Source organism: Xylocopa sonorina, chromosome 2 (genome assembly GCF_050948175.1).
Source record: "Xylocopa sonorina isolate GNS202 chromosome 2, iyXylSono1_principal, whole genome shotgun sequence".
NCBI lineage: Eukaryota > Metazoa > Arthropoda > Insecta > Hymenoptera > Apidae > Xylocopa > Xylocopa sonorina.
In genome coordinates, this window is record NC_135194.1 from 10,577,905 (window position 1) to 10,592,297 (window position 14,393).

Consider the following 14,393-nt stretch of genomic DNA (forward strand, 5'->3'; position numbering starts at 1 on the left):
TCACGAATGTTTCGAGCATCCCTCGCAATTGAACTATTAACAAATTTTTAGAGTGTCACGAAATGGCTACTTGTTATGAATTTGCACGAACTTCATATAGATTTTATTCTTCTTTTTCCTTCGCCAAATTTTTTACTATCTTCTTACTTCATTCGTGTCTCACTTAAAAGCCAGGAATATGCAATTAATTTCCATTTCGTACTTTTATATCTGAGTTGTTCCAAGTTCGCGCGGACGTTGTTTGAAAATTAGAAAAATCGGCCGCGTTCTTGGTTTAAGAGCCATTAAAACGATCCGATGCGGCGACACGCGTCGATGTTCGAAAGTTTCATAGAACCCAACCCCGCGGCGATAAAAACCTGCAAACAGCAACGATTCACGCGATAAACCGATTCGCGAGGGGGGCTCTAGAAATTTGTTATCCGGGCGCGGAAAATCGTCGATCCAATGACAATTCGCTTGTCATAGCAAACATACCGGATGTTATAGAATTCGTTATACATATATATATTTTTTTTAAACAAAAATGGAATGCAAACACGGAAGCGCTGGCGGGCAGTTCCACTCGAGCAGTCAAACGGATCGGACGTATTTTTCATCGCTCGCGAGGTTCCATTTCACGTATTCTATAGTGCTCATTTGTTTTTCTAATAATACGCGAAATATTCGTCGCGGATAATGGTATAAATCGTATCGCGCACGTGCGTCTGTATTTGGGAAACAATGTAGCTTCTCTGTATTCCAGAATATATGAGTTAAAGCGAAAATATTATGAATTCTGCACGAACGCGTAGTCCATGCGTATTAATTAACAATATCGATTCTTTTCTTTGAAGACGCCTGTTCTAGGTATTTTTTAGAGGATATTTCGTGCTCCTCTTACAGGAGACTGCTATGCAACACGAGTCTGTACAACGCAAATTGTATAATGCGAAAGTACTGCCATTACTATGCAAATAATATAAATTAGAGCATTGCGTTATTTTCTTCAACGTTATCGATCATTCTGTTTTTTTTTTATGCGACCACCTTTAATAAAGCATGCGTTATACGAGAACAATTTGCATACACCACAATTTCCTACAACGCGTAACATATTAACCGCGTTATACGAGAATCCAGTGTATTTCATAATGAACTGAAAGCAATTAAAGTTCCTTCAACGAATTCACAGCTTTGTTGCTCGAATGTACGATGGAACACGCGTACAAAAATGAGATGCATAATTTAAAAAAAAAAGAAAAATACCAAGCAAGACGACTTGAACAATCGGCGACGTTCGACGCGCGGCGATTGAAATAAAGGAACGATGGGAGCAACGCCAAGAGTGTGTAATAACAACGAAGCTGACGGCAATTTCCACGCAACCGATGGTACGGTTTGTAAATTAAACCCTGCTCACCGAAACCGGATCATTTTGACAACTATCGCGGATTTGGCTCAGCGTTGCTCGTTGTCCCCGTTTATGCAATATTATTGGCGTACTGTTTCAACCACCGGTTACATGGCTTAGGACACGTCCGGTGTGGATTTCACGTGCACACATTATTCGATGAAACATAAAACTGACGAGATTCTTTTTAAACTCTTCGGATAAATAATTATTCTCACGTGATTCACAACAAATTAGCACGCTATCGAATGTGAGATGAAAATGAGAAGAGACGCGTTGCATTTTTTTAAATAAAATCGTACATTTAAAAAATATTGAGTTCGAACTTTCTTTAGGGAAACAGCATATCAAATAGTACATTCACCTTCCACTTTGACAATGCAAAATCAAACAACCGTTTCCACGTAGCAAATCGCAACCCTCGAAGCGGAACTTTAAACGCGGTTATCGCAAGAATGGGTACTCGCAGGTTCACGCGAGTGGATGCTGGAACGCAAACGCGGCCTTTCTCTTTCGAAAACGTTTATTAGAGGGAAAACGTAGGGCGCGGAGTTCCATCAAATTGAAAGTTTTCGCCGCCGGTGTTTCAAGAGGTACGCGTGTATAAAGTATCAACCTCCGCGCTCTATCCTGCACCCTTCGACCCAACCCTCGCCTCGCTGCAATAAAGAGGAACTCAAACACACATTTTCCCAGCTTTCAGCTTTGTACGATGGCGATGCCCTACTTCTCGATTAGTTCGCGAACGCGTTAAATGGTCGCAGTTTGCGAGCCAGTTTGTTCGGTTCCTGCAATTTTTCGTTCGTCTTATTGACGAGATTCATCGAGAAACGAAATGGGGTGGTGGCAAGGTTTGATAAATTACTGGAATTTAAAACAGCTAACAACATCCAATGTTCAGAAATTTCAAAAGATGTCCAATGGAAACTTAACTTTTGACCACTTTCTCGCGGTCTCGAAATTACTGTGCGATAATTTAATTGCATTACAAAAGGTACGAGTAATTATTTTGTCGAAATTCTAAGTTTTGTTATGGCAATTTATATCTCGACGAATCGTTGCTAGTCGCTTAAGGATTTCTCACCCCTAATTATAGAGATTGGGAAAATTCCGAATTGAACGCCAAATTGAAGCATCTAAGCTGTTTAAAGAGCATCAAATCATCACCCTAATTGGTAACGCACACTCCTTCAAAAGCCACGTTTAGACAAGTAGAGAAGGAGAAACTCATATCACCAACAGCATTCGCAAACTTGGATAACTTGGAATTATTCGACTCGCGTAAAGCACGTAGAAGGGTTGAGAGAGTCGCGTGTACGAACGAAAGAAGAGGGACAACCGAGGAGGGAGAGGGTTGCGGAGGCCTCTGCGCGCAGTGGATGTTCATTTACAGCGACGGCTGCGCAAATCTGCCACGCGTATCGCGACCATGCTAATGGACAAAAGGGTAATTTGTAATCGCTAATTACATCCAGTTAAATCTGACGCGTTCACCCCCAAAAGCAGCGGTACGCGTGACGTTATCCCACTCCCGGACGCCCTACGGTCCCTGGCCCCTTCGACCTACCCTCTGCACGGGGTATGATTAGTGCGAGCGATAAGTCGAGACGTCCGGCGTATTCTCAGCGCTGTTATCTACCGGCAATTAGTTGCGCGTAACGACGCGTAATTAGAACAAAAAGCATCCGAGTGTGTGTGTGTGTGTACCTGACTAACATCTGGCTGAGTAGTTATCGAATCGAAATATTCGATTCGAAGGCTGTTCAGCGATCTTTCAACCATTCAAACGAGAGTCGACGTAGTTTTCTAAGATCAAAATAAAAATAAATCTGTAGATTCTGAACTTTGTGTCATTGGTGATTTTTTAAACGTTCAACAGATTTTGTAAGAACATGTTCGCACGTAGGAATAACAATTGCACTAAGCTTAATATATATTTAATTAACAGAAGGGTGGATTTGATCAGAAAATACTAGATTTGATTTCGAAAGGGGTGGATTTGTACCGGGAATCTTGTACAAAGGATAAAATTCGTCAATAACGGTTGTTCAACGATACTAATTACGTTGTATAATAAACCGTCCTCGTACATACGAATGGAATGGCGTACGAGGACCAACGCGACGCGCTTGGTCTAATTGTAAGTTCCTGTTTCACCACAACCACGGAACATCCATGGACCACAGGGTTATTACGTATCGAGAGATTTAATCAGGATCGAATGATATCAACACCCAGGGAAATTATTCTGGGACACGTGAATCAGGCCGACTTGACAAGGTCCACGAAGTGCCGTGCGTCTGCTTTGGATTTGCCGTTAATTAACGATATGTTGGATTAGTTAGTACTGGCGTCCTTTGGTCGATGATCGACGTACTGAAACGATTCGAATTACAGTGTAATTAGTGGCTGTTAATTCGTGACACTTTTCTCGAAATTCAAACGATTTAGCTGATTGAGTTACGTACGATTGATTAGAATCGATCGATTCGATGTACCGAATTGTGAACTTTTGCTCTCTCTTTTTGTTCAACTTATTTAAATTACGCGAATCACTGCATAATTATACAGAGCTGACATAAATTGCCTAAGTATTAGTAGAGATTAATAAAAAAGATAGATAACTAATAACTAAATTATTTTAATTCCTTTTTTTTTTTTGCTTCTTTTTCAAATTTCATTATTCTGTTCGCCACGGCTATCCTGTTCAAGTATATCGAAAACATTACGCTGGTCGTGTGCGTTCGTATAAATTCGCACGTGAGAAGGCAGCGACAATCGGATAAAATCGCGATAACACTCCGATATTGTATTTATGGTAATTCCACGCGCAACAGAATTAATACTCCCTGCCGCTGTTCGCGAACGGCCGACAAAAGTAATTCGAATTCGTACAGCTTCCCGCCCGCTTATTATTTTTTACCGTGATTAATTGCCGATCTGATATACATAATAATTCATTGGACATATTCGACTGCGTGATTTTACATTTAATGCAGCGAACAAAGAAGAGCGGAATATTTGCTACGAGAAACCACGATAATGGAAAGCAAACCGCGTATCGTGTGTACTCTGTGTAACGGGTAGACTGCAGAATAAACTATAAAAATTAAAAGGAGTCCTATAATAAACTTAGTACTTGATATCTTTCGTTTTTCATATTTTTTGTCCTCAAAAAAATTTAATACACTCTCTATCTCCCTCTGTTATTCTCTTATTTAATAAAAATTAGATCTGAATTGTCAATTTAGACAAACGTTACAAATCGAAGAGCGAAGTATTTTCTAATCAAATGACGTCGAACTGCTCCATGTCGAAGACCAATTACGAATGCACGTATTCAATCGACTTCAACTTAAAACCACTAATTTCACACGAAAATGCCGCTGATCAACGAATCTCCGTTCAAGGATCGAACGTCAATCTTACTACCGAAGTCGTGGTTAAACTAGGCCATTCCGGGCCAGCCGTTTCGGCTAATTGTAAGTAGATTCAGTTAGGCGCACCGTCTGCTTTGCGAGAGACAGTTCCACTGACAGCAATCACCACACGTCAACTCCGGAGAACCGCAAGCCTAAACGTAACTCTCACATTAGGTAGCACGGCCAGTTTGTCACTGAACGCGTCGATCAAGTACTGATTTCAGTCTTCCTTATAATTCGCATGATATCCTAGACACAACGTACATTGCTAAAACACAGGTATTCAATTTCTTACTACTCCCTCTCTCTCTCTCTCTCTCCTCATACTATTCCAAATAACAGGAACATTGATACTTCAATTTGAGATAGAACTTCTACAAATCATCTGCTATTAATCTGCTAATTTCTTACTACTACCTCTTTCTCTTTTTCTCCTCATACTATTCCAATTAATAGAAACACTGATACTTGAATTTGAAGTGGAACTTGGACAAATCATCTGCTACTGTCACTTCGATAAAATAATTTAAAAGTCAACGAAACGTTAACACAAATCACACCCAGGAAGATTTCATCGTTTCCGACGTTTGCGACAAGGCAAACGCGAGATAATTTAACCAAACAGACCGGGTATGACGTTGCCCGTTGTTTCCGTGACCCAACGCACAATACGCCATTAGCATCTCAACGCCATCGTAATTATATGCTCGTGAACTCACGCAACACCGAATCACCGTTATCTCCAGGCTAATCCTATTATAATTTCTAGCAGGTCAGCCGCTTCCAGACGCGGCCTCTCTGAACCCACCCCGTCCAGCGATCCACCTGTGCACTTTTATTCGACCCCCTGTCGCGCGACGAAAGCCACCCTTCGCGCCCCTTTATCGCCATTAAACGTCACTGTCGCCGCTGTCATTGTGATTGATTAACACTTTGTCTCGCACGGCTCGTGTTTCGCGTCGTCGTCGAGGTTCGTCGATAACGCATCCCTAATAACCGACGACGCGCACCACGAAGAGTCTCGTTGCACACGGCGTGCCTCCTTCTCGCGAGCCACCCGCCCATTGTCGAGTGTATAATCGTATCGAGCCGCTTCCCAACCGACAACGACCGGGAATCGAACCTAACGCTGATCCCAGAGGGCCCAGAGAGGCGCTTACGAGCCTTAAAGTAATCAAAACTTGTGTCCATTTACCGAATTCGATTCTCCAGAAACTTTCAATCGCATTAGGGCGCGAAAAGGCGGCCGCGCGGAGAGATTCTCACCCGGACTTAAGAATCAATTCGTTGGACGATCTGTTTGGAAACGACTACGAGCTACGGGGTAATATTTGAGAGGAGTTTTGCTGTTTTTTTTTCTTTTTCTTCGACGAAGGAAGTCTCGATGTTCTTTTAACTGGTAGATAATAGTTTTAGAACAGAGAGGTGTTTACGATTTCTTTGCTCGTTGCTTGGGGATGCTTGCGAGATTTTGAGAACAGTTAGAAGAGGTGTCGTGAGGATTCTTAATAGTTATATTGTCATATTCAAGTATTCGTCTTTGTTTTTGTTTAATCTCTCAGTTTAGATTAGAATATTAATTAAATAAGAAGTGATCGACAGTTCAATATGGCTGATAAGAAGCCTCAGAGATATCGTGTGTGCAGAGCGTCCAGAAGCGCGTCACCAATTGGTCCGCGCGCCGACGACGCGATTTCCACGCGCGTATTGCCGCGAAGCAAACGGCAATGCTCGAATAAATAATATCAAAGCAAATTCGGGGGCCTCTATTCGTTAAACGACGGCTGAAAGGGGGGAACTGCGAGTAACGGAGTCAAGTGCGCCTCGCAGCTAAGTTCGGTATTGCGACTGCATAATCCCTTCCTAATGACGCGCCACGTTTTCCAGCTTTAATACAGCTGACACGTCGCAACCGTGTCGACGAGACGCGTACACATGTGCGTTCCACGAGCATCGTCCACGGATTAACGTGCACAGGTTTAACAGCGCGACTAATTTCACGTGGCATTCAACGCCGACTGGCCGCTTTCTTCCGACCTGCCGCGCGTCGAACTCTCCGGGGGACTCGCGATAATTTATTACGCCCAACGAATCTCCGCCACTCCGTGAACATCGACTTGCCACCTGGAAGATTAGATAACGCGTCAGCTGCGACTCGAACCAGTCGCTTCTAATTGCGAATCCTCGAGAGAGATTCTATGTCTCGAACCAGTCAATTTTTTCTTGGATTATCTCAACACCTCAACGTAGACACAAATATTAATCTCCAGATGTTGCGTACAGACATCCCTGCAAGTTCTAAGAGATATTCAAACATTTGCTCACAATTTACTGATCTATCAATTTTCCAATTTTCTAAGTTAATAATTAAAAAATGTCTTTGTCATTTTCAGCCACGGTGCGCTGTGATCGTGTCGACAGCGTTGCTGAGATTGCTGCTCCTGACTGGTCTGTTCGCGCTGGGCACAGCCGCGATCTGTCCAAACGGTTGCATCTGCGACGACGACAACCTCGTGGTGTCCTGCATAGGCGCGAACCTGGACGTGATACCGATCGCCTTGAACCCCAGCATCCAGCGGATAGTGCTGAAGGAGAACCGGATAAAAATCGTAGACGCTGCCGCGTTCCAATTCTACGGGGACCTGAAGAACGTCGACCTGTCGAGCAATCATCTGTTCACCATACCAAACGGGAGTTTCGACGCGCAGAAGCAACTGGTCGAGCTCCATCTCAGACACAACAAGATCTCAGCGCTAAACGAGAAGACGTTCCAAGGACTGAAGTCGCTAACCGTGCTGAATCTGCGCGACAACTACCTGGAGAGCCTGAAGAACGGTCTGTTCGCGTCGTTGTCGAAGCTGGAGGAGCTGGACTTGGGCAAGAACCGGATATCGAAGGTGGAACCCGGCGCGTTTCAAAAGCTGGGCACGCTGAGAGTGCTCCATCTCGACGATAATCAACTGAGGACCATTCCTTCGCCAGCATTGGCGCCATTGAACGCTCTTGCCGAGCTGCACATAGGCTGGAACGCGTTCTCGTCGCTTCCGGACGACGCGTTCAAAGGGCTCGAACAGTTGACCGTGTTGGACATCACTGGCGCCGGTTTGGACGAGATCAGCGATGGCGCCTTCCGCGGATTGAACGCTCTGCGCACGTTAGAACTGGACGGAAACAAGCTGCGAGAAGTACCCACCAAGCAGCTGGCGGTTCTTCCTCGACTGGAAGAGCTCACCTTGGGACAGAACTTCTTCACAACGTTGCGAGCAGGCGCTTTTCAAGGCCTGTCCAAGCTGAAGAAACTAGACATATCCGCAGCGAAGTTGTTAACCACCGTGGAACGAGGCGCGTTCTCAGACAACGCCAATCTGGAGACCCTCGTATTGAACAGTAACAAACGACTCACTACAATGGAGGACGGCTCCCTCGCGGGTCTACCAAACTTACGCCACTTGATACTACGCGACAACGCGTTCACCGGATTTTCCGAGTCCCTGGTCGCCTGGAACGAATTACGCCGGCTGGATCTAAGCGAGAATCCCCTGGTCTGCGACTGCAGCCTTCTCTGGCTATCCGAGGTCCTCGTCCCAAGGAACTCCAGTCCAGTATTATGCACGGAGCCACCAGAATCGAAAGGGAAGCCTATAAAAGGCATGACACCCGTCGAACTAGGCTGCGCCTTCTCTGACCCTAGGAAGCAAGCATTATTAGCGACCCTGTGCGCGGCTGGCCTAGCTCTGCTCACCGGCTTGGTCCTGATCATCTACTACAAATGCCGCAGACGCGTCAGGGACGCTCTGAAGGACTACAAATGGAGCAACCGTGGTATCTCTCGTAAAGAGCACGAGTATCAAAAGACCTACTCCGATGACGAGTACATGGTTCGACCCGCGTCTCACCACCATCATCCACATCAGCAATCCCAGTCGCAGCAGCTCCCGTCCCACCACCACCATCCGTATCTCCAACAGCAACAGCTGCAACAGCAGCAGCAGCAACAACAGCAACAACACTCGCAGATAGCGGCGGGCATCAAGCCCATACCAGTGACGGAACTGTAGCTAGAACTTCGGGCGGCGAGCCCTGGAACCGGCGGCGTTTGGTTCCTGCCCCACGGCAGCACCACCCTCGCCGAGGGATTCACCTACATCGACGGCGAGACGGCACGCCAGATGCGCCGTCCAGGTACGCTGCCCAACTCTGGCACGTCCGGTCATCGTCCAGCTGGCCACGCGGAGGACGGCTCCACGCCGTTGAGCGTCGCCGGCGACAACTGCCCCACGGCCAGCGCACGATTGCACTACTCGAACCAGTCACTACGCCGCACGCAGCAGCAGTCATCCCATCTGTCGTCCCGCGACGCGGACAAACCCTCGGACAGGGCGCAGCAGAGCGACGCGAGGCTGCAGAACGGCATCCCAGGACACCACCACGGGCCACCGCCGCTACCGTCGCGGCACCAGTCCACCTGCGCCCAGTCCTCCTACCCCACGTTGCCCATCAACGGTCACGCGGCCCACCAGTACCACCATTTCCCCCGCGAGAAGGAGAGATTCTCGTCGCGCGAGAGGAGCCGCGATCGCGACGCGGCCGTGCAATCCGCGCCCCATCGGACCGACAAGCACAGGGAGCTGCAGATGGAGATGGAGATGCGCGACGGGATGGACATGGGCGAGATCGGGACGTATCGCGCGTAAAGACGCGCGCGGAGACCTCGCGTGGACGATGGGTAACGGATCGAGTGAATTGAATCGAAGACTGAACGTTGATCAGTGCTCCAACGGCTGGTGGGATCATCGAGGTAGACGCGCGTTTTGGGTTCCTCGTCCGGGAGGGATGAACGCGCGACTAAACGGTCGTAGGAGCAACCGCGATGGAATTGGCTGGCTCGCGGCTGTTATCGAATCGAAGACTGACTACGAGCGTCGAATTAAATTGCACCAACGAGTGATCGATCGACACATTCCATGTCATCAGTTTGCCAGTCTTTGCTGAGATCAACGAGCAACGCTCGAACGCAACGCTCCGTTGCCGCGTTGCGTATCGCGGTAACGCGTCATCCTCGACGCACAGTTGCGTTCCTAACCGGAACGTGGCTGTTATTTTAATGAAAACGACGGTTCGTTCGAGGTGCGACGATCTGTTGAGAGCAGGAGGGAACTGGAGGAGGAACCAGAATTAGCGTGCAACGTTTCGCTGGACGTTGTGACCCTGTCGAAATGGTTAGACGCGCGTGTAGTGCATGCTCCAAGGACGAGATGGATCGAGGATACGCGCGTGTGTAACGTCCGTGAAGTACCACCCCAAACGAGCAGTGGGTGCAAGAGCGATGGACGCTCGCGGCAACGGTTCTCCGGGTGCAACCGCGAGACGATCGTTCTCATCTTGAACGGGAAACCACGTGTGTTCGAGGCGTAATCGGTGACGTTCACTGTCCACAGCCTGAAGATACTGGACAGCTGTAATCGGAATAGGGGATGAAAGTTGATGGTTCGAGACTTAAATGCAATTCGAACAGTCCAGGAAGGGGACGTCGTTGGCTGCGATCGCTTTCGTCGTCGTTACTGCAAACGTTATAGGAATCGTATCGTAATTAATTGATCGTTGAATCGGTGGGAGCCGTACCGTGAATTTTCAAGCGCCTTAGAAAGCGAGTAACTTGAAAACAAGGTCTGGAAATCGTATTCAGAATACTCTATTAGGGATTTCAATATTTTCTTGTATCGCATTCCTACGGGTTTTATTAAATATATACATATATATATACACTTCGTATTTATTGGCGTAGCGTTAGACGACTTTGTACTTGTACTTTTATATTTTACACGTTATTCGAGCAAAAGTCGAGCCTCCAACCCCTTTAAACATATGTATACTACCCTTGAAGAGAATCAAAAAGGTGGCTTTGTAAATTGTTACGAAAATAATTTCCAGACTCGATTGTATCGGAAACAAGCCGAGGAATACGTTTGTGGAACTTCTATTCTGAGTACGATTTGTATCAAGCGAACGCTCATGCGAAAAGTTCGTAATTACGCTCGTCTATTTGAAGATGCCGCGCGAAGTCGATCGCTTAATCATGCCTGAACCGCAACAGGAGTACCGCTGTTGTACTGGATAAGAGACGATCCAAATGTTCGATAACGTATCGTTACGCGAGCCACGTGATAAGAATCAAAGGAATTTCCAAGCTCGAAAGTAACCTCGACCAGTCGACTGCCGAGAATAATCGCTCGATTGAGTATTCTCCTATCCTTCACGAATCTGGACCGTAAATGTATAACGAACCGCCCTCAACCGGGTGGAATACTTTCGCGAAAGTAAAACTCGATCGTCAACTTGATCTTCGACCATTCAAAATGGCAACAAACTACCCCCCGCGCTCTTTCGAATCCTCATTCGTATGCAATTAATTGATGAGTTCTTAAATTTCAATTTCGAATCCGCCGCAAGGCGGTTTCGTTTGGCCATTCCGTTCTCAGTTCGTCGTTTCTAAGCGTAATCGAAACGAGAATTTCGATTAACGAGCGACAGGAAGTAGGACTCGCTAAATTTTCCAATTTTTTTACATCAATTTTTTGACGCGCAGCTTTAGAATCGAAACAAAGTACGCGTCGAATCTACCTTTTGTACCGCGTTACATTCTGATCGCACCGGTTGAACGACAGCTCGCAATGCAATCGAGCGTTCACCAAGAGACCCTGATTTTCTGCTGTCAGAGGGTGGACGCGTTGGAGAAATTGAACTATTGAAACGCTTTCGTTTATGGAAAGCTAAACTATAACGTGTATCATAAGAGACGTATTCTCGTTTAATATAGAATTACATCTATATATATATATATTCGTATAAGTACACACACACACACACACACACACACACACACATATATATATGAATATATATGCGCAGAATATTCGACGACAGTTGGGAAAAAATTTAAGGGTTGATTTTACAAAACAAGATAAGACAATAATCAGGAACAATAAAATTGCTGAGTTGATAATTAGACTTTACCATTTTTGTTCGCCATCTGGAATCCTCAGACGTAATACATAAACCCTTTATTGGTTTCTGAAAACCACAAAAACTATATAAAATATTGAATTTCTACTAGAACTTTGACACGAAAAACAAATTTTACAGGACAATTTTTAAGGTTCAAGAATACTTCGACTGATTTTCAAGCAATCATCATCAAGAATCTAAAGCCTCAAACACGCAACTTCATTATTCTTTATCCTCGTCTTATTCTAGCACCTGAAATCATCCCTTAAACGGTCTGGTAGCTGTCGCTGAACGTTCTGCATATTCTAAACGATCGAATTTTATTTTGTGAAACGAAACGCCAATATACAGAGGCACGGCACCGGTTCACCGTCACGCCGTCTCGATTTATCATAATTTAAGAATAGGCCAACGTCTCGTCCGCGCGAGGGTGCACGGCCACCCCGTTCGTAAGCGCGGATCGAACTGTCCGGACAAGTCCCTTTCTATCTTCGAATGTTTGCTTCCGCACCGCGTTCACCGCTTTCAAGTTAAAGTTCGCTTTACCGAGTTCAACCGCACAATTTTTACCAAGGAGAAATACCTCATATTTGTAAAGGATTCGCGGCGAAGTTTAAACGTTTCTCGGTTCGTCGTACCCTTCGCGGATATCGATTGCCAGGACACGGTACTCGCACGAGTAACCGAACGCAAAACCCTATCCGCGCTTCGTCGAATATTTCGAGGGCACTGTGCGCGCGATTCAATCGCGATCGTTCGAATTCGATATCGATCGGGGCTCGAATTGGTTAGGGTGCTCGTTTCTGTTTCGTTGCGCAGAGGTCTGGGTGTCAATTGTCCCTCGACTCGATTGAACATTATTGATTACTACTTCGAACATCGATAAACTATTGTTTGAGTTAAGTCAGGTTCTTTTAATGTCTCGATTTTTATAAATTCGCCATATGAAATGTATGTTTCCTGCGATCGAAAGAGACGCAAAGTTAGATATCGTCGCACGTGTGACAAGAAATAATTTTAAACTACCCAATCTCAGTTTCTACAGAAATTACATTCGACTCGGTGAGAAGTATTTTTTAAAACGATCTGAAGCGCTAAGTGTTACTATTAATCGAAATTCCGTGTTACTCGAGGGCTGTCGCAATTCAGAACCGCGTTACTCGCGACTTGGCGCGATTCGAGGGACACCTACGTGTACGTGTCTCTTTGAGGGAAGTTAATCGGCGGACGCTGGTCCACGGAGGTGGAAAAAGACGCGGCGCTCACGGCGACGGGATTATTTTCCCGGGCGAGTGTACCCAGAGGAATTCCACGGTCGCCCCGCGTCGGGAAAGGTGACTGCACCTTGAATCGACTCCCAGGCGCGCTGTTCAACGGCCGCGTGGAAGCCTGAATTCCAACTCCGGCCTCTGGACGAGCTTCGATTCCGGAATAGGTCTCGAGCCACTCGCGAGCCGTTGCACGGTGAAAAAGGAGAAAATCCGACGCGATCCGCCTCACGATCGAACGATACCCGCGTTTCCGAGCAGAGAGATTTCGCTCGACTCTCTCCTGGTTCGATAATCGCGAGGACAATTCCCCTGGCGGCCCCGCAGGATTTCGCGTCGCTCGCCCACACCTGCCAGCTTCCGATCGATGCTCGTCGAGTTTCGTTACATTTTTCTTCATTATCCTGCACGCACCTCGAGAAAACAGTAATCGACGATCCTCGATTGTCCGTTGTTCGCGACGATTCCTCGATCGTGTTGTACCGGTGAATTTCTTTGGTGGATCCATGTGTCGTGCTAAACGCAAGGAATTTTCGGTTTAGTCGATTTACATGGACGGTAGGCAGTTTTTGGTTAGTCGTGATTGTAATGGAATTTAAAGGGTACTCGATAGAAGCTAGTGAAAGGGTTTTAGAATCGTGGAAGATGGTTCTAATCTTTGGAATATCGTATTCCGTGAATTAATGAGGAAGGGTTCGTTTTATAAATACTTTCGAAATAGCGTGTTCGCTTTTGAGTTGTTTAAATAGATTTTCGAGCGAAACACAATATATTCGCGTTGGTATTCTGTCAGTCAGAGAGGAATTAAGATTTCTTCCTGTTATCTCATCGAGATACTCATTTTTACCAATCGATCTTTCCATAGAAACTTTTAATACATTATTTAATATATTCTCATACGAATCTACTAATTTAACTGATGTTTTTATGCATCTCGAGTGTACGTATTACTCGTAACGAAAATTCGTATGAAAGAAAAAAACAATTGGAAACAATCTAGCGCTGCCAGAGACTAACGAACGCCACTTCAATTCGTATCCCTCTGTTCGAATGATATCCTGAAAATTACCAGAGACATATCATAAAAGATTAGTTTCCCCCGTCGACAGTATCAAAGGTAACGCGCGCGTTAAAATCCACCCCACGAAATCGCGGGACAACGCGAAGTTCGCGACGCAATTTCACCCCTAAGCCCCAGGCCGCGTCCGTCACAAATTCAGAGACTACCTCACGTGAAACCTGACGCGTCCCGAATAATTTCGCGAAGTTCCGTTCCCCGCAAATCTCGAAACGCTAATCGAGTTG

At 45.9% G+C, this 14,393-nt stretch overlaps 3 protein-coding genes across 4 annotated transcripts in view; 2 read left to right on the top strand and 1 right to left on the bottom strand.

The window, feature by feature from the left end:
* The window catches only part of LOC143433363 (uncharacterized), a 310,410-nt gene extending 301,537 nt beyond the window's left edge, over positions 1–8,873 (top strand). For both annotated transcript variants that reach the window (XM_076910695.1, XM_076910696.1), the window contains one exon: positions 7,209–8,873. In XM_076910695.1, coding sequence (XP_076766810.1) covers positions 7,209–8,873 — 1,665 coding nt within the window. The remainder of the gene's footprint in view (positions 1–7,208) is intronic.
* Ikkbeta (inhibitor of nuclear factor kappa B kinase subunit beta) overlaps positions 1–14,393 on the bottom strand; it is a 575,876-nt gene that overhangs the window by 446,969 nt on the left and 114,514 nt on the right. The gene's annotated exons all lie outside the window — the stretch shown is intronic.
* On the top strand, positions 8,985–9,601 carry LOC143433366 (uncharacterized). Its single transcript, XM_076910700.1, has one exon. It carries the CDS (start codon positions 8,985–8,987, stop codon positions 9,507–9,509), a length of 525 nt encoding a protein of 174 aa, XP_076766815.1. The 3' UTR covers positions 9,510–9,601.